The following is a 25,431-nucleotide window of genomic DNA, read 5'->3' on the forward strand; positions in this document are numbered from 1 at the left end:
TATGTGCACCAGTGTGAAGCTGAGGGGTCACACATTACCTCCATTTTGGTGCACATAACAAAATTCATGCAGAGGAAGTGGGGTGAGGGGCTAGCAGTGTGGGAGGGAGCTCAGAGCTGGGGCAGAAAGTTGGGGTACAGAGATATGAGGACTCCAGATGAGGGGTGTAGACTCTGGGTTGGGCCAGGAATGAGGGGTTTAGGATATGGGCTACCCCAGGGCTACAGCAGGGAGAGAGGATTGCTCCTGGCTCTCTCTCCCCATAACAGCACCTGGCCTGGGAAGTGGAGGTAAGAGAGGCACCTCTCCATACTGCAGCAAATCCAGGGCTTGGGCTACAGGATAGACATACTTCCTCAACCACAGCAGGTCTGTGCTGGGGCTGGGTTTAGGCCACAGTAGGTCCAGAGCAAGGCAGGGGGAAGGGCACCTTTCCCCTGGCTACAGCCCATTCAGGACTCTTTTGAAGTCAGCAGACACTGGTCCCTCCCTTGGCCACAGCAGGTCCAACCCAGTCACATTCCCATAGTGCCTGTGTGTTACTTAATAGGTTGTTGCACAGCTTACAGGGAACTTAGGTAAAAGGGATCATTTGCACTTGATGAGCTAATTATCTCGCCAGCTGGAGAGCACAGTGAAGAAAGAAAGCTTTATAAAAGGCTGATCCAGAAAACCTGCTCCATCTGATTGCTGCAATGTTGTGATGTACCTGGAGCATACACTGAACAGAGGTACCCTGGTGTTCTGTGAATGCTGCTTATGTCACAAAGGGATTACCATATAGAATTTTCAAGTGTTTAAGAGAAAGCCTGTTCACAGGCAGCAAGAAATTGGTTCTGGTATTGGAGACATACAACCTAGCACCTAAAACAATATACTGCACATGTTGTAAGTTTATTTTTAAAAATTCTCTTCAGGTAGTAATACAGCTTGACACTAAGGTGCCAGAAGTTTATGCTGATTTACACCAGCTGAGGTCTGGTCCAATGGGTTCTGTTGTTAATAGTATGTATTTACAGTCCCATTTTTTTTTTATACTGAGTTTATATACCTCAGTCTGAAAACACATACAGGGAGAAGTATGTGACGCTGGCTGGCTTTTAATCTTCACAAAAATGTCATGTTGACACTGATTTTGATTCATGACTCACAATGGTCTGCACTCCTCATATATGGCTGACCTGATCTAAAACAGTTTCCCTTCTGCAGACGAATTCTGTCACTCAGGGCAAAAAGTCTATCTGGTAAGGCAGGAAATATGTGGGGGGCTGATGACAGCACTTCATTTCCAACACTTCATTTTGCACTAAGTACATAAATGGATTCCCAGTGACTGTCCATCTTGCCCTCATGTCTGAAGTAATAGCTCTAAAAAAAATGGGTACATGTTGCTAATGATTGTGACGTCTAAAAAGGCAGTATTTAAGAGTTAATACCGGTGCCAATGTAAAGAAGCTCTCTCAATGTTCTCAAGCCTTTATTTATTTGTAAGTAGGGTAACCAGCAGTCCCATTTTTAAAGGGACAGTCCCATATTTAAACCCTCCTGAAGGTGTGTCAACTTTTTCTTAAAAATGGGCAAATTGTCCCATATTTTCTGACTTCCCCTGTGACTGGCAGTTCTGGATGCTGACTGAATTCCTGCTGCCCAGCTGCCCACCCACCAGTGGTGAGTAGGGTGTGGTGGTACAGTGACTAACAATAGGGATGGCTGTGCAAGGCTGGTGGTGGGCAAATATGTAGCTGGCTACTCACCCCGCTGATCCATCAAAACACAGCCCTTGCTGTGTGTTGGTGCCCTCTTCTGCCTCCATTCCACCCCTTCTCCCAACCTCTCTCCCACAAGTGATGCAACCTTGGTCTCAGGCCGAAGGTACAGGGCTGCAAGGACTAATCTGGGTGGCCTGGAAGGAGAACGGGGGAACCTGGCACCAGCAGCAGAGGTTGCTCCTGCCCTGCACTCACCACGACGGCAGAAAAAAGAGTGAGTCAACCCCAGCCTGCTCCACTACCTCTGCTCCTAGCCACATTGCTCAGGAGCAGAGCAACCCAACCAGGAGATGGCAGAGTGGAGAAGTCTTGGACTTGGTCCCCCAGCTCCCCTCACCACTGGTGAATGCAGGGTCTGTTCAGCCCATGCAGCCAGCACGAAGTTCCCCAGTAATCCCCTCAAACCACCCTGCACTGTTGGGGCCAGCAGGTCTGGAGCCACACTGGCCAGTCTCCCTGCGCTCTGGGACTGGGACAAGCTGAGGCCACACTGCCCGACAATTCTGTGCTCTAGTGCCTGGGGGTGGTGATTACACTGCTCAATTCCTCAATGATCTTGGGGCATGTTAGCCTATAGGGACCAGTGGCCCCAGTAGGATGTTAGGGACATGAGGCAGGAGCCAATAGCCTTAATGAGGGAAGGGCTGGGAACGGATGGGCCTCAGGCAGAAGGGGCAGGGCTGCAGGGACTAGCCTCCTCAGGTCAGTGGGTCACCCTCTGCCCATGTAGGGTGGAGAGTGCCAGGAAGGGAGAGTCAGATTAGTCAGTCAGTCCCCTCCCATGTGAAAGAGGTATGTGTGTGTCACCTCTCCCATGTGTGCGTGGAAGGGGGAGTGTTACCCTTCCCCGTGTGAACCCTAAAGCCTTAAAGATAAGAAAGTAATTAAAAAGAATCCAAGTATGCACAATTTCTTTTTAACAGGGGCTCAGTCAACTTGATGTTAATTTGAATGTTTGTACGATGGATTGCCATTGAATGCGCTTGAATACGAGTAATTTTACCAGATGTCCCGGATTCAGCATAGAGAAATATGGTCACCCTATTTGTAAGACTTGGAAAGGAACTTAGACAATGCTTTGTTCTCTTCACTCTGATCCTGAAGGTAAACTTCACCTATTTTTAAGAATATAAGACTCTGGCTTTTCCAGTGAGCAGCCAATGGACATAAAGGAGCCTATAGGATGAATAGAGAGGAGAACATCAGCATGTATAAGCCTGTGTAATGGTTGCAACAATTAGAAGACCCCCTGGGGCTAAGGAGATTAAATCACAGGACTTCCATTGTTTCAGCTGGATAGCGAGAGAGCAGGCAAAATCCAGTGTCCAAGATTTGGCACTTTTAAAAAATAGTAAAGGATTTTTCCTGGAGTCTATTTGTTTTGTGAAAGAAAAAGCAACAAACAGTGTTGTCCTAGGAGCAAATAAAGCAACTAGAAAACAGACTAGAACTGTGTTGTCACTGAACATCTGGCAAGCACAGTAAGTATAATTACAGGAAGAAGCAGCAGAGTCTGTAGGCAAGATCACTTAAGGAAAGTAGTCTGCGGTATACAAAATGTAAAAGAACTCATTTTGGGGTGTGCACCAGAGTGACTTTTAATCTGTTACCTGTTTGTTATATTTATGGAGAAAATAAATTTAAGGAAGGATTTAATTAGAAGAAATCTGTTTTTTTATTTCACACCCCTAGACTGCAACATTGCTTGGCTATTTGCCAATGCTGCAAAATCCATTGATGGTACTAGGAAGTGCTCCAATAATTCAGCTATTACACTACTGTGACCTATAGATCACAACAAACTTTCAGTGGTGAGCTCATCCATGGAAACCTGTGCCCTCCAAGGGTCTCTCATAGACTACGTTTGGCAAGTTTCACAAAACATTGAAAGATTTCATTGCTTGGATGTTCCACTTAATATTTTAATGACGGGAGTGGGAAAAGTTGTTAAAAAGCTGGGGCAGTCACTTTGTGGATTTGTATCAACGTTAGGTTCCCAAAGTAGGGATTTTTGTGTGTTCATGACTAACCATTGAACTGATAAACGGAAGCTTATCAGTTAATGGTAAGTTACACTCAGCGAAGCCTTCTCCGAGGGAGGTAGGCGGGCAAGGGCTAAGCTTTATACTGCAGAGATTTTCAGTGGTTAAACAATTACCCTAATACACAATTTTTAACATCCCTAGTCGAAAGTGTAGAGGACTGGGGGGAAAGATTTGAAGAGCTGGCCTTGTGGGGAAGCAAACAAAGTGCTCAACTGTGTGGTAAGCACAGTCCTGATTAAGGAGCAGTGTAGACAAACCTCTTAAACGTGTCTAGTTTTTGTCCCAAAGTTAACTATGTGCCACACAAATCTATGACCATCTCATTTTTATTGTTGAAATCATATGTATCACAAATAAAGAATCATAAACTAGAGATTATAGAGTCAAGTATATGACAGGAGAGACTAATAGGCTATGTCTAGACTGGCATGATTTTCCGCAAATGCTTTTAACGGAAAAGTTTTTTGTTAAAAGCATTTGCGGAAAAGAGCGTCTAGATTGGCATGGACGCTTTTCCACAAAAGCACTTTTTGCGGAAAAGCGTCCGTGCCAATCTAGATGCGCTTTTGCGCAAAAAAGCCCCAATTGCCATTTTCGCGATCGGGGCTTTTTTGCACAAAACAAATCTGAGCTGTCTACACTGGCCCTTTTGCGCAAAAGCTTTGCGAAAAAGAGACTTTTGCCCGAACGGGAGCAGCATAGTATTTCTGCAAAAAGCACTGATTTCAGACAGTAAGAAGTCAGTGTTCTTGCGGAAATTCAAGCGGACAGTGTAGACAGCTGGCAAGTTTTTCCATAAAAGCAGCTGCTTTTGCAGAAAAACTTGCCAGTCTAGACACAGCCATACAGTCTTTAAAGTTTATTGAATGAATACTTCATTTGTGTCCTTCGTTTTAGGTTTTGGTCACAAACTGAATCCTCACATAGGTCTTCACAGTGTGAGTGGTCTGGATACCGTGTTGCATGGCCCAGGCAGGAATATGCATGGCATTAATTACCAGTGTGCCACAGGAGTGGATCAACTGCTACAACTATGGATGGAAAGGATTAGCCAGTTAACTGGTTACCTGGTAAGCAACTGCCTTAGTGGCATGCTTACCTGGTAACTGGTTAACCGGCGGCTTAGACTGGGAGCAGTGGGCCCAGCCAGGCTGGATCAATCGCCCACCTGTGGCACTGTGGGTGGGAGTCTGTTCCAGCCCAGCAAGGCCCACTGCATCATGCTGCAGGTGGGAGAACTGCTCCAGGGTTAATCAGCTAAATATACTGGGAATTTACATCCCTACACATAAGCTGTTCCTCCTTAATTACCCCTTTGGGATGGCTAGATTTGTCTGAATAGTGGCAATAGATGGCACTATGCATCCTCCTGCATCCTCTACACTTCGCTCCCCTACACATGGGTGTGGCCCTGAATTCTTACGGTGAGATCTTTGCTCTTGCAGCAGCCTTGGCATACTGAAACAGTTCCAGTCAACTGAAAAACTATGCAGCACGTAGGGACTCTCAAGCAGAGGAATGCTCAGGTGGCAGAAAGCCCGTCTCACATGACTAGGAAGTACGGTAGGGTGGTGTCGGGGGATAGTGCTCCAGTTGTTGGCTTGTGTTTAAAAGCTGACATCAGAAGCCATTTTGCCAGTGTCAAATCAGGAGTATAGAAATGTGGCTGAAAGCCATCCTTCCCTCTCCTCTCCTCTCCTTCCCTCTCCTCTCCTCTCCTCTCCTCTCCTCTCCTCTCCTCTCCTGGGCTGCATTGAACACAAATCTTGAGTCTTTTCAACCAACTAATTACTTCCCTCCTTTCAGAGTAGTTCTCCCCTTGTTCCTTTTACTCCTGGCAGATGTACTAGGGACAGAATCAGATACCCACTTTGAAAGCTCAACCCAGAGACTGTGAGCAGCAGTGGAGCAACAGGGCAGCCTGCTCAGTTAGAAAGAAAGTCTGGGAGGTTAGCTTCCAGGAATGATCCAGATAGAAGACAGGCAGTTTTTTTAAAAGATTAACTAAAACAGTGTTTCTACAACTGCTGTATGTCAGGGTTAATCAATGAGAGCTCAGATTCCAGAGAGAACAAATCAATTAGATTGCCAACATAAAATCTCCAAAGGCTGAGAGCACAATGAAGTGGCCTTATTCCCACATTGGGAGCAGCTCCCATGTATTATCATCATCATGCCTGCACCCAAGGTTGGTCTGCATACAAAGGAAAATGTGAATTACACTCTCTTGCTTCTTTCCCCTTCACATTTACTCTATTTTTTTAACCGCTGCTTCTCCCCACTTTCCAGGTCAGGATTTGAAACCTTTTCTCCTATGCTTGTTTTCTGTTTTTACCTTACTCCTGTGGTCACCAACAGGTCGATCGCGATCAACTGGTCGATCACGAGGCCTCGACCAGTCGATCACGAGGTGTCCTGTCCGCCCCGCCCCTATTTCCCTCCCACCCCCAAGAAGCCCCACTACCTACCTCCAGTGAAAATGGAGGTAGTGTAGGCTTCCCGGGGATGGACAGAATCCTGCAGCTTAGTGCCACTTCCAGTGATTCCAGAAGTGAGCTAGCTGCTCTGCCGGGTGTACTGCGGGAGGGAGCATCGGCTCCCTGCATCACACAGGAGGGGTGAGTCAGCCCTGGGGCAGGCATGCGAAGGGTTTCCCTGCACTGGGGGGTCGGCTCCGGGGCAGGCACGCAGACATGGGGAACTTCCCTTCCGCGCACGGGGCTTCCCTGCACCGGGGGGGGGGTCAGCCCCCGGGCAGGCATGCACGCATGCACGGGGGGCTTCCCTGCGCATGGTCGGCCCCAGGGCAGGTGTGTGCATGCAGTGCTTCCCTGCACCGCGGGTGGGGAAGCTCCGCACGCGGGTCGGCCCCGGGGCAGGCACGCGCTGGTTTCGCTCTGGGGGTGGGGGAATCCTGGGAGGGGGCAGATACAGGGGACTCTCTGCCTCCACTGGCACCCCACTCCCCAGACCCCACTCCCCAGCCACAGAACTCTGTCCCCACTCCCTGAACTTGTCCCCAATCCCCTGTCCTCAGCCACAGAACTGTCCCCACTCCCCTGTCCCCACTCCCCGAACTCTGTCCCCACTCCCCTGTCCCCAGCTACAGAATTTTGTTCCACACGCCCCGAACTCTGTCCCCACTCCCCTTTCCCCAGCCACAGAATTCTGTTCCCACTCCCCTGTTCCCAGCTACAGAACTCTGTCCCTATTCCTGTCTCCACTGGCACCCTGTCCCCAGCTGCAGAAACCTGTCCCCACTCGCACACTGTCCCCTGCTGCAGAATCCCGTCCTCTGCCCTCCCAGCACCCTGTTCTCTCTCCCCTGCCCTCAGCAGCAGAACTCTGTCCCCACAAAATGTATAATTATAAATGCTTCATTTTAGATTTAAATAGCACAAATAAAAAACAGACCATTTATTTCATAACTATAAACACGTGATTTTAATTTTATATATCGCATAATTTAAAAATAAACTGTTTATCAGAGTGTGTAAGTAAGGGCTGGGGATAGCAAATGATGGACAGGAGGAGAATAGAAAGGGGCGGGGCTTCAAGAAAGGGGCAGGGTGGTGCAGTAGATCTTCGCCTGTTTGGAGATTTAAAAAGTGATCTTGGGTGTAAAAAGGGTGGAGACCACTGCCTTACACCATAAAAGTCTGCCAGGCTTGCAGCTGAAACAAATAAAAACAAAGATCCATGGAAACAGCCCTTCCCCCACTCCATCCAATGAGACAAGGAGAAGCGTGCTGCTGACAGAGGCATTCATTGGTGAGATGTAGACAAGAGCAAGAAATCTGAAAGGATTCCACCAGCCAGCCTAGTCCCCCTAAATCTCCAGGAGCCCCCAGGCGGGTTATGAAAAAACAGTTGAACTTTTTTTGCAGTGATTTTTCGTTATCTTTTCCATTGTATTTGGCCCCACTGTTATATTTTAATAACTTATAGGCTACAAAAGGGGTCATTTAAAACATGCACTAACATATTCTGGGGAGCATACTACTACTACTATTTTGCACTTACATGTGTAAGCAGGGGCTGAACTGCTGCTTGCTATCAGCCAGCTAAAAGGAGGGGTGGGTGTGCCCACTACAGTTGTTTAGCTCTGCAAGGTAATTAACCGTTAGCTGTTGATATGTAAATACAGCTCAGGAGAGAATCTGAGGTGTGGCTATGTAAATCCCATTCAGTCAGGGCTGATGGAGGGTCAGTGTTGGAATGGAATGTGGAGAATTGTAAATAATTTGGGACTGTTGTGGGGGTCACTAATCATGCTACCCCTAAATGTGGAAACTGTAAAACATGCCACCAGTGCTTGCAGGAGAAACACAACCATCATGGTAAGAGGTCTCGGAGGAACAAGCCTCCTCCCTTCCAGAGTTAAGTGGACAGAGCTGGGGCGGAGAGTTAAAGGGCTTGAGTCAGCCTGCCTCATACCTGCCAGGTGTGAGCTGTGAGACTAGCCCAGCCTGCACCTTTCCCCCTTTGTTTTAAGGACAGACCTAAAGCAGACTCCCTGTGGAGTCTTTTCTTTTGCTAGTCCAGTGGAAGCTGGAGTCCTTTGCCAGTCCAGCTGGTGGCTAAAGAGTTGAAATCATGGAGAGCTGAAATCACTGGTTTGGCTGAGAGCCAGATCCATTGCGGCCAGTGTAGTGGCAGCGACCAGCAGAGTGGCTGGTGGGAATCACTGGCTGGTGGCGTAACATGGCGCGGAGTGGCGTCAGGCAAGGAGCAACGACTAGCAGTGTGGAGTGGCGATCAGCGGCATAGCACAGCAACCAGTGGCGTGATGTGGAGCGATGGCAGGCGAGGAGCGGTGATCAGCGGCATGGTGCAGAGCGGCAGCAGACGAGGAACAACAATCAGGGCAGCAGCAGGCGACCAGCAGAGTGTCCAGTGGTGTGGGACGAGACAGCTGGTGGAGCGTGACAGAGTGTCGTAAGGTGCCCCCTATATATTCCGCCACCCCCATTTCTACCCAGGTTGGGAAGCGAAACCCTGTGGGTGAACTCTGGGTAGCACGGACCAGGGACAGAGATTTTTGGGGTGTCGGACTCTTTGGGCTTCAGGTGATTCTTGGCTGGGGGAAGGAGGGGACTTAGCTCATGTTTGGGTTATGAACTCTGTTTGTGGTATTTTCCCCAAGTTAATGCCGTATGACTTCTCTCTCTGTTTCATTAAATGTTTCTTTCCTACACTCAGACTCAGTGCTTGCGAGTGGGGAAGCATTGCCTCTCAGAGGCACCCAGGGGTGTGTGAATTTCCCAGATTACTGGGTGGGGGCTCGAGCCAGTTCTGTGTGAGATGGACCCCAAGATATTGAACCCAGCCCTGGTTACTGCCAGGCCTACCTGGCATAAGGGTTACACATGGTATTTTTTAAACGGTTACACATGGTATTTTTAAAACAAAAGACAGGACTATGCAGCACTTTAAAGACTAACAAGATGGTTTATTAGGTGATGATCTTTCGTGGGCCAGACCCACTTCCTCAGAAGACTAACAAGATGGTTTATTAGGTGATGAGCTTTCGTAGGCCAGACCCACTTCCTTTGAGGAAGTGGGTCTGGCCCACAAAAGCTCATCACCTAATAAACCATCTTGTTAGTCTTTAAAGTGCTGCATAGTCCTGTCTTTTGTTTCAGCAAGACCAGACTAACACGGCTGCATCTTAATAGTATTTTTACACACATATCTCAAAATGATGGATTATTATGCACACTTTTTACAGATGGTAAAATGAATCATCCTCTGGGACCCTTCCCCCAAGCCTAAATATCTACCCATCAATTGTACAGCTCCACAGCCCAAGCCAGTGGAGCCAGGCCAGCCATAGGCCATGCATTGCAGTGTAGACATATCCATAGAGACCTGATTTGCTGAACTTCAGAAACCCAAGGTCACATGAAGTTGCTTATCTAGACTCAGCAAATGAGTATGTAGATATAAAGTCAGCCAGGTATACTGGCCATTTTACTACAAGTATATTTGCACATGTATTTGCAATAGGGATGTAAAATCTTGTTTTAAAAATGTTAACTGGTTAACTGGCCCGCCGCACTGGGCAGTGGACGTAGGGTTGGCCAAATGGTTTCAACACAAATACCAGACACACTTGACATTTCATCACAATCTACATTACATCTTATTTAGAAAATACCAGACATTTATATTTTCTCAATTTGTTTCCTGAACAGAAAGCTCAAATACTGGACTGTCTGGTTCAAAACCGGACATCTGGCAACCCGAAGTGGACCCAGCTGGGCTAGAGCAGTGTTTCTCAACCAGTGGCACAAGTACCCTTAGAGGTACTCGAGAAAAGTCTGGGTAGTACATCAACACAACTGAAATTTGAAGAAAACTGAATTTTTGTTTTAAGTTTTATAGTGCATAATTTTTGTTGTACTTTTTACACCCAAAAATTTAATCACTTACCCAGCTATGATTAAATTGTTTAAACAAATGTGTTGCAATGTAGAAAAAAATTGTGTCTGAAAACTGTAGGCACTGGGGGTACAATTTTTTTAAACGGGTACTTTATAAAAGAAAGGTAGAGAAACACTGGGCTAGAGTGTTCCAAGCCCACGGCATGGCAGGTTGGCCTGGCTGGTCTCATGCAGTGTAATGAGCCTGGCTAGGCTGGAGCACATCGTGGGTGAGGGGCTGCTCCAGGCAGGCAGAGTGCTGGTTTTCCCAGTAAGCATGACAGTAAGGCAATGCTTACCAACCAGTTATCCTTTTTAATCTTAATTTGCAGCAAATTCACATACAAATTAGACATGCAATTACATCCTCTCTCAACCTTAGGCTGCTGAGGTCTTGAAAAATCAAGCCCTAAATATTGTATAGGTTACTTTCCACGACAAGTAGCCGAAGTCCAGGTTTGTATAAACTGATAGGGTAAATGGATAATCTGTAAAGACCAATCCCTCCTTCCTTTGAAATTATTTCTTTCATTCACAGCATAGTTCACTACTTATAATGTGTGATTTAAGATTATTTAATCTGACCTCCTGTAGAACACCTGCCATAGAACTTCTTCCAAATAGTACCAACACCAGATCTTTTTAAAAAAATACAAACTTGATTTAAAAATTGTGAATGATGAAGAATCCATCATGACCCTTCCTTAAACTGTTTCCATGGTTAATCACTCTTGCTGCTAAAAATATACACTTTGTTTCCAGTTTGAATTTGTCTAGCTCCAACTTGAAACTGTTGGATGGTTTTATGACTTTCTCAGCTAGACTGAAGAGCTCATAATAAAATACTTGTAATTAATTCATCCCTTTTCCTTCTGTTTGTTAGGCCAAACAAACTCTGGCTGAACTGGCCTTATTAACACTGGTCCTATACTTAATAAGTAACTCCCTTCTTTTGCTATACTAGTATAAATTTTTTTCTCATGGTTCTTTGAAATGTCTCCAATTTATCAACATTTTCCTTGAATTGTGGGGAACCAGAACTGGATACAGTATTCCAGAGCCATCACACAAGTGTAGGGGTGGACAAACTACACCCCATGGACCACATCTAGCCCATGTAACCTTTCATCCAGCCTTCAACCTCCCACCAGTGCTGACCCATTTTTCTGGGTCTCCCCAATTGGCTGGGGCCCCTGGGCATGCCCCTTTGGCCTAGAGGTTAATTTGCCATGAGGAAAAGGTCAGGCCAACAAGCATATATGACCTGCCAAACACTTTGCCTACTCAGATGTGACCCCTGCACTAGTGACAATGCTGAGATAAAATAAATCTCACCACTCTTACTCAAGATTTCCCTGTTTATACATCTTTGGAGAGCATTAGCTGTTTTGACCACAGTATTACACTGGGAGTTCATGTTCAGCTGATTATCCACAGTGACCCCTAAACCTTTTTCAGAGTCATTGTTTCTCAGGATAGAGTCCCCCACACTATAAGCATGGTGTGCATTGCTTGTTCTTAGATCTATACTTTTACGTTAACATGAATATTGTTCACTTGTCCCCCAGATCCTGTTTACCAAAGGATTTATATTGGTTGGCGTCACTACAGTCTCCTCATTGTGGACCACACCCCTAATTTTTTTTGTTTCCTGCAAGATTTCTGGGTAATAATTTTGTTTTCTTTCTGGGCATTACTAAAAATGTTAAAAAGCAACAGCGAAGAACAGATTCCTGCAGGACTCCACTAGAAACAGACTTGCTCAGTGACAATTCCCCTTTTACAGTTAAACTGTGTGACCTACTGGTTAGTCAGATTATAATCCATTTAATGTGTGCATGTTCTATTTAGATCATTCTTATTTTTAATCAAAATTTTTTTAAGAGGTACCTGTTTTGAACACCCATTCATATAGGACATCAGGAAATGCTTGAAACAGTGGGTCATGTCCTTAGCTGGCACATTTTTATGTAGCTCAATTGACTTCATTACAGCTATGTTGCTTCACAGTAAAGCTAACAAGTGTATCAAATTTTACTAGCTTTATCTAATATATCACTAAACCCATTTAATAATGTTGGAATTTAAAGAGTAGTAATGCACAACAATGATTAACAATAGCAACTTTGATCATTTATAAACAACATCTGTCTACCAGAAGAATTTCAGATTGCTTTACAACTTGCATGTCCTTTTATCCATCATTCCCAGAGTTTTAGCGCTATCTTGAATGAAACAAAAGAATTCCAATTTCTGATTCACTAGTAAACATTTCTTCTAGCCAATGGACAATTTTGCCAAACTTTTCTACCACCACTTGTAACGCAGAATTATGTAACATCAATGTTGATGTATTATAAATGTATCAAGCAAGTCATGTAACAATATGCTGGAATGTAACTGCTTGGGTATAATTGTAACCCCCCCTTCCCCGATAAGAGTCTGTAATGTAGCAACCTGTACAGTGGATTTGTGAATATCTCAGGACTTAAGGCCACACCCATTGTTAATGTATGTAAAATGATGGAGTATGTATAATATGGCTTAATTTCAAAATGGCTTCTTCGACTCCATTTTGAAATGATAGAATTCTTTGGCATCCATTAAGAGTTTAGGTTATGTCACGTCTCACATGTCCACAGGTATGTTTGTTAGATTTTGAATATAATAACATGCATACCTGTTAGGATTTGAATGCCCATAAATATGTATGAGTCAAAGGTGTCCTCCAATAGATTTAAAACCATGCTAATAGAGCATTCTTGGAGGAACAATCAATTCAAACCACGGAACTCATAAATATTCATGAACCCAGGCTATTTAAGCCTTTGCCATGCAGCAGTTGTTGTTGCGTCGGGCTGCTTCGGGTTTGTCGGGTTCCGTCAGGTTGTAGGCTAAGCTAGGGAGTGAATGAGACTGCCAATTCTTAGTCCTAGGTCAAGCTGGTCCTAGGTATAGCTGGGCGGAAGGCTCATGCTTACCTAATACATAGGTTTAGATTAGTTTAGTTAGTTTAGGTATTAGAATAGGTTAGATATCGTCGTCGTGTCTGTACGGCAGGCTGCGTCGGTTCGAGTAATTCAGCCGTCATCGTGTCTGGCCAGCGGGTGCGTCGCGATTTAGCTTAGGTTTTTATTTAGCTAGTATAGGATACAGAGTCCACCATCGTCGGCTCCGGTCGCCCCGAGTGCGAGAAGAGAGGTCGAGGCCAGATGATTCGCGGAAGGTGAATCTACCGCCGTCACACTCAACCTGCACTTCGTGGGATCACCTTGGCTGTTCCTCGCCCGAGGCTGTCCATTAGCCAGAGGCTCGAAGTCGCCAAGCTTCGGACCAGAATCATCCACCGAGGGACGCCTGGCAGTTCCTCGCTCGAGGCTTTCAATTAGCCAGAGGCTTGAGGTCATCAGCAACACCACCATCGTCTCCATGCCGCTGACTCTGTAAGTAGGTATAGGAACCTTGGAGGGACTTCCCCTCAAGGGTCATGTAGTATATAAGGGGACTGCCCCCTATAAGTCTATTCAAAGTATATGTTTGGTAAATTTTGTTGTAAACAATATAGTCTAGTGGTTGAACTGTATTTATTGTGTTAAGTCTTTATTTGTGCGACGCCCCTCTGAGAGACAATCTCGAGGGTTGTGTCTACATTGGCACCCTTTTCCAGAAAAGGGATGCTAATGAGACAAGTCGGAATTGCAAATGCTGCGGGGGATTTAAATATCCCCCGCGGCATTTGCATGAACATGGCTGCCGCTTTTTTCTGGTTCGGTGCTTTGCCGGAGAAAAGCGCCAGTCTAGACAGGATCTTTCGGAAAATAAAGCCTTTTCTGGAAGATCCCTTATTCCTGATTTTGAGAGGAATAAGGGATCTTCTGGGAAAGGCTTTATTTTCCAAAAGATCCCGTCTAGACTGGTGCTTTTCTCCGGCAAAGCCCCAAGCCGGAAAAAAGCGGCAGCCATGTTCATGCAAATGCCGCGGGGGATATTTAAATCCCCCGCAGCATTTGCAATTCTGACTGGTCTCATTAGCATCCCTTTTCCGGAAAAGGGTGCCAATGTAGACACAGCCCAGGTAATTAGATACTGGTGGACACCTTGCACCTGAGATACCATCCCGAAGCGGATGAGCACAGTTATTAGATAACTGTTTGGAGAGCTAGTCTCCATAGCTCTCTAATCTGTTAAGTTTGGTAACACACTAACATGGGTTCAGCTTCACTGGCAATAGCCATTTTAAATCATCCTCCTAGTATAGAAAAGGCTCTAAAAGTGTCTCAACCAAGAAGTGACCTCAGCTCCACTTAGTTTATAAGATCTGACAAAAAACATAGAGTAGAGTGGTCTGATGTTTATAGGCTTTGTAGTTAACATCCTTTAAGATGAAAAAGAGAAGGAGGCTCAGGTGCTATACTAATGATGGGTATATAAAAAGTCACAGGCAGATGACCATTTAAACATGTAAAGCTCATCTTCACAACTAGAAGGACTTATGTTTTCTTTTTAAAATAACAGTGCAGGTAAAATAAAATAGCGAACACGGAAAAAAAATCATTGAATCATTCAAAAGGCCAAACTTTCAGACAGGCCATAACAGCTGCAACAGCACATGCACTCCTCATACCTACAACAGAGAGCAAACTTAAGAACTAACAATGTGATTTCCCTCTTAGAGCTGGCTATGTTTTTTCAATAGTTAGACATTTCAATGAAATTTCAAAGAATAGGAAAAAAATAAGAGAAGTCAGGAATTTTATTCAAATATTTGTGATTACTCCTCCCCCATTTTCTTCACCAGATCTAACTTGTGCAAAATCACAGGCTCGTCGGCCCTTCAAGGCTAGCATGCTCTCCTTTGTCTGGGACTTGTATCTAGAATCAGCTCACATAGTATTATGGCAACTTAATGATAATCACTGACTCCAGCTGTGAAAGGGTTAGGAAAAGGCTAGATAGAGTGGAGAACCCACTTAAGAAGAGATAAGAGAGACCACAGAGAAAAAGCAGGACTCCTGTGCAAGTTGGAAAACACATAGGAACAGGATCTGGCTCCGGCTCCAGAAGGGGTGAGAGGATCCCTGAGACAGAGTTCACATAGATAGGATATCAGGTGGAAGGAACCACAGGGAGCAGTTTGGGTTCCTGTGTGGGGAGCACTGAGGTAGGGCCTACAAGGTACAAGGAGCAAGGAGATCCCCAGTGGAAGCTGCCAGAGACCCTGGTAAAGGGATGCAGTGAAAGAAAGCCTTTTAAGACAAAGAGCAACAAAAGGACTGACTGTGGAAGAAGAGGGGAGCCCTAAAGGAGGGCCAGTGAGCATATTTCAGGGAAGCTTGAGTGGAGCAGAGAGCTTATTAGTTAGGCAGAGAAGGGAGAAGCCAGAGGTTTATGAACCAAAGAGATGCTATGATAAGCACAAGGCTACGTGGAAGCAGCACACATGGTCTTTGAGAAAGGAAAGTGTCCGGTTAAACAGCAGCATGTCTAAAGAAACACATTTAAGTGATTAATGCAGGAGCCTTAGACTATAATCCCAGATGGGTTTAAGTTTCCCTACCAATTCTTGAGGAAGGGGCATGCTAGACAACTGCAGGGGAAAATTAGGCTCCTGTGAGAGAGAGCCAATAAGAACACTTCAGTGGAGCATAAGAGAGGTGGAAGGACTATTATGTGGACATTTTGAATTTCAGGAGACTTGGCCAGAGTTATGAAAGGTGAGAGGCAGATGGCCTGTAGGAGGCACCAGAGCGACAAGTTCTCTTTCAGCATCACACTCTGATATAAGAGGGTGCTGCACAAGGCATATACAGGCAGTCCCCGGGTTACGTACAAGATAGGGACTATAGGTTTGTTCTTAAGTTGAATTTGTATGTAAGTCGGAACTGGCTCCAGATTCAGCCGCTGCTGCTGAAACTGACCAGGGGCTGACTACAGGAAGCCCGAGGCAGAGTTGCTCTGCCCCCAGCTTCCTGGAATCAGCCACTGATCAGTTTCAACAGCGGCTGAATCTGGAGCCTGGGACAGAACAGCTGGGGCGCTGCCGGGTAGGTCCCCCCAGGACCAACCCGGCAGCACCCCAGCTGTTCTACCCCAGGCGTCCACAACAAAAGCCTGGTCTGCTGGGGGGGGGGGGGGCGCACTAGCTGCGCTCCCCTCCCCTCCCACCCCCCAGCAGACCAGGGACACCCGGAGCAGCTTTTCTCGCCCCGGAGGTCGTGGTGGCAGGACCACTGCGCGTCTGGGTGGTCCTGCCGCCCGCTAGTTCCGGGGTGAGAAAAGCCCTGTTCCTAGGTGCGGATCCGACATAAGTCAGATCCGCGTAACTTGGGGACTGCCTGTACACATATGCACATAATTCTAGGGTTCTACCGCTGCTTTTATCTTCCATTATGATGAAAGAGGTGCTTTGTGCTTGACATGACAATTACTTCACATTTTACTGGGAAAAGCTGGGAGAAAGTGGGTTCCAACTAAGATTTCATCATGTTTTGGTATATAGGGCAGTTATATAATTTGCCCTGTCAAACTTCCAGTGGATCAAATAAATAGTTCCTTTTTATTATTATTTATTTCTCACTGAACCAGCAAATTACCAGAGCTATACCAACATTTGAAAAGACACAACTCCTACCCCAAAAGCTTTCAATCTAGTAACAGCAAAACAGTTTTCTCTCTCTCTCTCTCTCTCTCACACACACACACACACACACACACACGTACACTATTGTAAATCACAGTCCTGAAGAAGGGTGGTATAGAACCTTCCAGAGACCATCACTGAAAGGCTAAGTAGAAGCAGCATCATGAGGAGGTATTTATAGGTGGTGAAGCAGGTCGCTTTGTGAATGAAAGGACAGAAATTGTTCCAAGTGTAAAGGGAAGTATAAAAAAACATGAAGAGGAAAGTAGAAGGATACCTGTTGGAGAGAGTCTTAGAAGAAAGATGGAGACTACTAGGAAGAAATGATAGCAGACAAGTAACTAGGAACGTATTTATCAAGGGTACTGAAGCATCTCTAAATGCTTTGACTTTCCGATAATTGTTTGTCCTTTCCATTTTAACTAGATATAAGAAATCATTATTAACAGCAAATATATTAAATGAATCCTTACCATCAACAGCCAATGAGATGATATCTTGAGTATCTTCAATTCCATACATGACATCACAGCGGTACACACCAGCATCGCTTGCACGTAGTTTAACCATAGTCAGTGAAGCATCTCCAATATCCTCTGGGTGGGTTGGAACGGACACTCTGCCTTTGTAGCCTTGCCCTATTTTGATGTTCCCATTTTGGGCTACCAGAACAGTGGTTTCTTTCACATCTTTTCCACTTTTATCTTGTTCAATCTTTGACCATTTGATTCGAAGAAATTCACTTGTATTGTTGTAGCTGGGGGGTAGAGTAGGCAAGGTTGAAAAGAAGCAAGGTAGAGTTGCTCTTCCAGAAAGGGAACCCTTTACAGGAGGGCTTTTTTCCACTTTAACTAAAAAAAAAGAAGGGCAAAACATTGCATTAGTGGGCCAACAAAGTAAGAACTAGATCAACTGCATTGCAATTTAAGGATTAACACTCACATGAGGACTGATTCTCATATACTTTACATGTTGGTGTAAATCAGGACTTCCTTCATTTGGAGTCAATGAAACAAACTCAAAAGGAAGTGTGCTCTAGTGGACTAGGATTAGAAGAGTTCTAGTCTTGCCTCTACTTCAGCCTACTTTGGTAACCTTGGGCAAATGGCTTCACCTCTCTGAGACATAGTTTCCTCCTAGGCAAAATGGGCAGAATGTTACTGCCCCCCTCCTTTTGTAAAGTGCTGTGAGATCTCCTGATGAAAAAGATCATGTGCAAGGCAGATATTGTTGTTACGCAAAAGTAAAACCAGCATAAGAGGAGAATATGACCCAAAGCCTTGGGTGCATACAATTCTGAGAACCTACCCATTGTTCTATCACAGATGAACTCATTTTCATCTGTCAAACAATGCTCTTTCTAGTGAGATTCTCCCAACTATTAATTATTTTTAATTGTTTGCCTCTTTTCCAATCTCAGGCCTTAACATGTTGCTGAAACCTAATATTACATGGTGTTCAAGTAAAGGAGCAAATGAAGCCCATGAAAGGTCTCCTCTTGTGATTTTAGGACTTTTAACATATTTCTATGACATCTCCAGCTGCAAATACTTCACAGGGAAATGCTTTCACCCAACAATATCCTTAGGGGAAAGTTGGCTACTGTTCATTCAGTTTGCCTATAGTGTGTGTCTGGAAAGAGATTTTTAGTTTGCTAGCGTTACCCACCAGCTGTTAATTCTCATTGAGTTATTAGGTATGGTTCAATGTATGTAGATTTATTTATCATGTATGTAGATTTATTTCTTTTTATACTGGCATGCTCCATAACTCTTTCTCTGAACGGCTGAAGATAATGTTAATTCATTTTAAATGAACTAGGGTTCATAGCGTAGAAAGGTAATATCTGCAAACTAATATTGACCACCAAGGCTACGTCTAGACTGTAAGCCTCCTTTGAAAGAGGCTTTTTCGAAAGATACTTTCGAACAAGCCTCTTTTGAAAAAGAGCGTCTAGACTACAACCAGTACTTTCAAAAAAGCAAGCCACTTTTTTGAAGAAGAGCACCCAGGCAGTCTTGATGCTCTCTTTCGAAAAAAGCACAGTTTGCATTACATAGCACCTTTTTTTGAAAGAGCACTTTCAAAAAAAGGCATTATTCCTCGTAAAACGAGGTTTTCCGCAGTCAAAAAAACTGCCGCTTTCTTTTGATTTACTTCCGAAAGAACCTGGCAGCAGTCTAGAAGCAGGGGAAGTTTTTTCAAAAAAGGCCATTTTTTCCAAAAAGCCCTGTAGTCTAGACACACTCCAAGAGTGTTAGGGAAGAAACAAGTGCTGGCAACACATGGAAACTATCTACCTGTTTATTGTTGGTTGTCAAAAATGTCTTCTATATCTATACTGAAGAAAATGTTAAAGAAAGAAAGTTAACACCTAACTATTTAAAAACTATTATGTTAAAATGCATTTGAATGTTGATTAAATTATTTTTTCAAAGAGGCATAGATAGCTCTTTATGGCACATACTTTAAATATGTCAAATTTCACTTTGATATTATGTTCATCACTCTGGTATCTTGAGTGTCTCCATATTACAGAAAAGCACCATGTATGATGACTGAGATTTAAACAAGTCACATACTACAGTTAAGAACTAGAGACCAGAGGTCCAGCAAGAGGCTACTTGTAAAAACAGGGAAAGACCAATACTAGTCAGATTCAACAGCCAAAAGGTAAAGAATTGTTAGGATTATAGGTTGTTGAGCAAAAATCACCAAAGTCCAGGTTCAAATGTTCCTCCTCATAATGAGTATTGTCTTAGTGCACAAATATTCCCAGTGAAATCAAGAGAGCTACTTGGAGTCAGGTGCTACTCAGCCTGAGCAAGGGTGTCAGAATCTAGCTCATAATGGTATCAATGGATAATAACTAAGAAGCTGTGATTTTAATCTGAAGTTTTTCATTAGGATAATGCCTTTCAGTCTGAATCTCCATTCCATTACACCAGCTTTATGCTAATGTAACTTCAATGAATTACCCGGCAGTAAAAGTGGTGTAAGAGACTGCAAAACCTCAATTTAAATGGTGCTACCATCAGTTTATACAGGTGTGAGATCAGAATTAGTCTTAAAATATTTCCTATTTCTTATTATGTCTGGCTGTTTTTTTAAAAAATGTTTATATCTTCATTAAAGAGAGTATTTTAAAGAATTAAATACCTACTTCTAAAAAAGCTTAAAAAACAATGAATAGTTCTGTAGGACCTTAGAGACTAACAAAACATGTACAGTAAAACTTGTGCTATCCGGCACGTAACTAGCCAGAAAACTTTAGAAACCGGCAAATTTCCGAGCCAGGAAAGAACTTGTTAAAAGAAAAAAAGAAGGAAATTGGCGCTTTAAGCCGGGCTGCTCCTCAGACGCTCCCCCCCGCCCCCCCCACAACTGCCAGACGTGTGCAGCATGAACCTGGGGGAGAGGCGAACGTCCAATATGGCTGCCTGATGCCAGGCCGCATTCTGACTCCCCCATAACTCCCGGCAGCCCGGCACCCCCACAGCTTGTGGCCTCCCAGCCCCCGTCCCATGCCTCTTGGCCTCCTCCCCGGCAGGTCAGTCCCCCCGTAGCTCCCAGAAGCCTGGCACCCCTGACAGCCAGCCCCTCTCCCCCCCCACCATAGGTCAGTCCCCTTTTGGTTCCCTCCCTCCCCCGGCAGGCCACCCCCGCAATTTCCACCCCCTGGCTTCCACCCCCCACCTACCCCCGTGGCTCATGGCCCTCTCCTAGCAGGCCACCCCATAGGCCCCACACGGCTACCACTCCACCTCCTGATACCCAGAATTTTTAGAAAACCAGCACGACCTAATCCTTGGATATGCCTGATAAAACTGGTTTCACTGTAGATGATATCTTGAGCTTTTGTAGGCACAACCCACTTCTTCAGATGAATGGAGTAAGGGATCCAGGGTACAAATAAATAGAGAAAGAAAGGGGATGGGGAAGGAAAGAGAAGGGAAAAAATAGGAAAATATATTGTCAATTACAGTGTCCATACTAAATGAGGGTAATAGAGTGGGCTATAAGTACCTGGTGCTTAGCTTTTTATGTCATTAGGATGTAGAATGTAGCAGCCCATCCAGGTCAGGTCTTTGTTCAGACCTTGATTACAGGCATCAAACTTGTAAATGAAACCAAATTCTGCAGCTTTTCTCTCAAGCTGGTTTTTGAAATTCTATCACCACTTTAAGTTCCATTAGTGAGTGCCTGGGCAAGATTAAAATGTACCCCAGCAGGTTTCTGTATATTACCATTTCAAATATCTGATTTGTGTCTATTAATCCTTTGTCATACCTACTTCTAATTATCTTGCCTGTCGGAATTTTAATAATCTTCACAAATAGTTGGTGGTGACTGCAGTGAGCTGCAATATCCACACTCATCCCCAAGGAAATATTCTCCTTAGAATTGATATTTACATGTTGAATTGACTGAAAGCTCTCAGCAGCAACCATATCATTATGCAAAAGCAACGAGGAGTTCTGTGGCACTTTACAGACTAACAGATTTATTGGAACGATTTATTGGAACATAAACTTTCGTTAGCAAAGACTCACTTTGTCAGATGCACGTAATAGAAATTCCAGGGGTAGGTATAATATACAGGCATAAGAAAAGAGTACCAATCAAGAGTAAAGCTGGAGATAATGAGGTCAATTCAGGCAGGGAGGATGAGGCCCACTTCTAGCAGCTGATGTGGCGGTGTGAACACCAAGAGAGAAGAAACTGCTTTTGTAGTTGGCTAGCCATTCACAGTCTTTGTTTAATCCTAAACTGATGGTGTCAAATTTGCAGATGAACTGTAGCTCAGCAGTTTCTCTTTGAAGTCTGTCCTTGAAGTTTTTTTGTTGCAGGATGGCGATCTTTAAATCTGCTACTGTGTGTCCAGGGAGATTGAAGTGTTCTCCTATAGATTTTTGTATATTACCATTCCTGATATCTGATTTGTGTCCGTTTATTCTTTCGTATCATTGTGATATACAGTCTGTATCTATTCTAATCTAGAGCAACATTTTGGAAGGAAAGGAGGCCATGTAGCCACAAATACATCCATCTACTTTACAAAGTAAGTATCCCATAGTACTTTTATAATAAAAGTACACTTTGTTCCAATTTGCAGGCTCATCAGCCTAGGTTTGTTATTAGATAAAATAGGATATTGAAAAAAAGTTACTTTCCCCACTTGGGGGGAAAAAAAGTTGGCAATTAAACATGGGTCAGTGATGTTCCTGCACTGTTCCAAAAACTTATTTCCTGTGGCAGCCCATGCTTGCTACTCAAACATGATTTAATGTCCACTGCTGAAGGCAGCCTTTTCTTCTTTTCTTAACCCTTCTTACATCCCTTTGGCTACTTCAGCATCCTCCCTCTGACTGAAAGCACAGAATGCTGTGCTTTCAATGCCACTTTGCGGACCATTCCTTAATAAGAACAGGGCCGGCAAAACAAATGGTCACCAAGGACAGCAGAGTATAAGGGACAGGAAGAGGTTCAATAACTGCCGGTGGCTACGTCTACACTGGCCCCTTTTCCGAAAGGGGCATGCTAATTTTCAACTTCAGAATAGGGAAATCCGCGGGGGATTTAAATAAAGATGTCCGCCGCTTTTTTCCGGCTTGGGGAAAAGCCAGAAAAAAGCGTCTAGACTGGTCCGATCCTCCGGAATAAAGTCCTATTCCGGAGGATCTCTTATTCCTACTTTGAAATAATAAGGAAGGAATAAGAGATCCTCCGGAATAGGGCTTTATTCTGGAGGATCGGGCCAGTCTAGACGCTTTTTTCCGGCTTTTCCCCAAGCCGGAAAAAAGCAGTGGACATCTTTATTTAAATCCCCCGTGGATTTCCCTATTCTGAAGTTGAAAATTAGCATGCCCCTTTCGGAAAAGGGGCCAGTGTAGACGTAGCCTGTGTGTTTAACAAATAGCTGCCCCCTCAGTTTCAGACAGTTTGCCTAGGTCAGCAGCTCTCCTGGAGCAGATCATAGAAGATACTATGGAACCCAGGGTATGTCTACACTACAGCACTAATTCGAACTAACTTAATTCAAATTAGTTAATTCGAACTAAGCTAATTCGAATTAGTGCATCTAGACCTAAAAACTAGTTCAAATTAGCATTTTGCTAATTCGAACTAGCATGTCCACATTGAGTGGACCCTGAACCGAGGTTAAGGATGGCCGGAAGGATGGAGTGGTATTAGCCAGGGGGTAGAAATGGTGTCCCTGGCCTCTGTTTGTGGAAGGCTGGAGATGGATGGCACGAGACAAATGGCTTGGTCATTGTCTTCGGTCCATCCCCTCCAGGGTCCCTAGTGTTGGCCGCTGTCGGCAGACAGGCTACTGGGCTAGATGGACCTTTGGTCTGACCCAGTACGGCCATTCTAAGCTCAGGGCTCAGTGTCGGGGGTCTCACTGGACCACCCTGATTTTCATGCAAACCTGCTCCTGGGTGGCCAGGCTGGCAGCTATCCTGCCCTAGACGGCCATTTTCTTGTGCCTAGTGCGGAGGTCGTGCCTAGTGCGGAGGTCCACGATTTCCGCACTAGACCAGGTGGGCGCCCACCTCTTGTGGACCTGGGCAGGCTCCCGGGAGCCGCCAGCCTGGTCCCGGCAAGAGGCAGAGGGCTGGGTGGCAGCGGGTGGCTGGTTCGTGCCATGCCAGGTGCAGGGTCTGCTGGTTGGGTGCTGGCAGGCTTGCACCTGGCACGGGCACCGTAGCCAGACCATGCCCCTTTAAGGGCTCCGGGGCCAGGAGGGGGGCAGACGAGTTTCCCTGGTGGTGCCCAGAATGGCCACCAGGGAAAGCTGGGGAGGGCTAGCCTCCCACTAGTTCGAATTAAGTGGCTACACAGCCCTTAATTCGAACTAGTAAGTTCGAACTAGGCTTAGTCCTCGTGTAATGAGGTTTACCTAGTTCGAATTAAGCGCTCCGCTAGTTCGAATTAAGTTCGAACTAGCGGTTTGCCTGTGTAGCGCCTATCAAAGTTAATTCGAACTAACGTCTGTTAGTTCGAATTAACTTTGTAGTGTAGACATACCCCCAGACACCCATTTTTCCTGCCCTTTCACTCAACTCCACAGCCATGTACGGGGGGGCTGACAGACTTGTCAGGACCACTGGGCAAGGTATGTGTGTGGGGAAGGGAGGGGGAAGATCTGTATTCACAGAAGGGGTGGGACTGCCTCCTTTGCCAGCCCTTCAATACCATCTAGAACATGTCACCTGGGGCTCTGGCAGTGATTTAAGTGGCCCAGTGCTCCAGTCTGATACTGCTTCCACAGTACTGTGGCAGTGGTGGCAGCCAGGAGCCCTGTGCCCTTTTGAATCACCAGTCTCTACGGCAGTTGTCCCTTTTGCCTTCCTGCAGGCAGGCCTGGTCATGGGAGACCTAAAAGCACTAATGTTCTCCTATATGTATGTACTGAAGAGAAATCACCAGCTGGGATGATGATTAATATAAACGTTTTTCTGTTGCTAAATGGTGTATAAGAACCTTTTCAATACAACTGGTTAATGGAAGGAAGACACACACGCGTGCACACACACACAGACTTAAGTCCAAATCACCACAAATAGCCATTTGGAATCCTTGTTCAAGCAAAATTCCCAGTTAAGTCAAAAGGAAATTTATCTCAGCTACAATGGTGGGATCAAGCCCAGGGAAACACAGTGTAGTCAAGTTATGGGGGATTCACTAAGTAATCTGTCATACTTCTTCAAGTACTCACCTTCTCTAAATCTAAATTGTAATAAGTCAGTTACAGTCCCTGCACTTTGAGGACTGCAGACACTGCTTCTTCCCACTTCAGTCAGGGTGCAAGTCACTTCAAAGAGAGGTGAAAAGGGGCAGAGCAATGGTTCCGTCCTTTCCAATGGAATTGATCAACTGCTCACCGAGCAGGCTGCATGGTCCAAAGGGATGGAGTTGGGGGGAGGATTGTACCTTAGGATTGTACCAGAGTGCTCCCCTGCCATGATGATCAATCTGAACCAATGTCTTATAGTGCAATTTGACCCTCATGTTGCAGCCAATCCTTATACTAATAAAGGAGAAATGAAGTTCTGTTTATTTTTCTTCCCTCCATGTTATCTGTGGGGCTCTTCCTCCATGTATTAATTCACATGAATGTGCAGGATCATGGAAAGGGCCAACCTTTGTAGATTTAACTGAGTTTTCCTGTATTTTGGTGGGTTTCTTGGAGCCTCTCATCTCATAAATATAGGGGTTTGGATGTGAGTATTTAAAAGTTGCAGAGCAGTTTCATCTTGAACCTGCTGTAATATTTTACCAATCAAAGTTAGTGTAGCCTGCTGCTAGGCAGTAATATAGGTAGTAATATGGGCTGCATAATTAATTAAAAGGGAGGTAATTAAAGACAGAGAGGTTGATGATGCTATAAATTCCTACCATTACCTCCTGAAACTCCCTGATATAATTTCATCTTTGTGAGCTTGTACCTGGAATAAAGCTGTTTTCCTTTTGACTACCCAAAATTCCATCTAGCTGTTGTTCTGGACTTTGCCTCAGGTTCTCCCAGTTCATAGTCTGGGTTTTAA

At 44.9% G+C, this 25,431-nt stretch overlaps 1 protein-coding gene and 1 long non-coding RNA gene across 3 annotated transcripts in view; one reads left to right on the plus strand and one right to left on the minus strand.

Annotated features, from left to right (window-relative positions):
- The window catches only part of VCAN (versican), a 158,352-nt gene that overhangs the window by 111,159 nt on the left and 21,762 nt on the right, over positions 1–25,431 (minus strand). For both annotated transcript variants that reach the window (XM_075932193.1, XM_075932194.1), the window contains exon 3: positions 17,353–17,730. In XM_075932193.1, the coding sequence (XP_075788308.1) occupies positions 17,353–17,730 (378 nt within the window). The remainder of the gene's footprint in view (positions 1–17,352; positions 17,731–25,431) is intronic.
- Positions 817–2,834, plus strand: LOC112546004 (uncharacterized). The gene is made up of 3 exons (XR_003089609.2): positions 817–888; positions 1,846–1,983; positions 2,693–2,834. It is a non-coding gene; the product is annotated as an uncharacterized LOC112546004 (long non-coding RNA).

Source organism: Pelodiscus sinensis, chromosome 6, assembly GCF_049634645.1.
Source record: "Pelodiscus sinensis isolate JC-2024 chromosome 6, ASM4963464v1, whole genome shotgun sequence".
Lineage (NCBI taxonomy): Eukaryota > Metazoa > Chordata > Testudines > Trionychidae > Pelodiscus > Pelodiscus sinensis.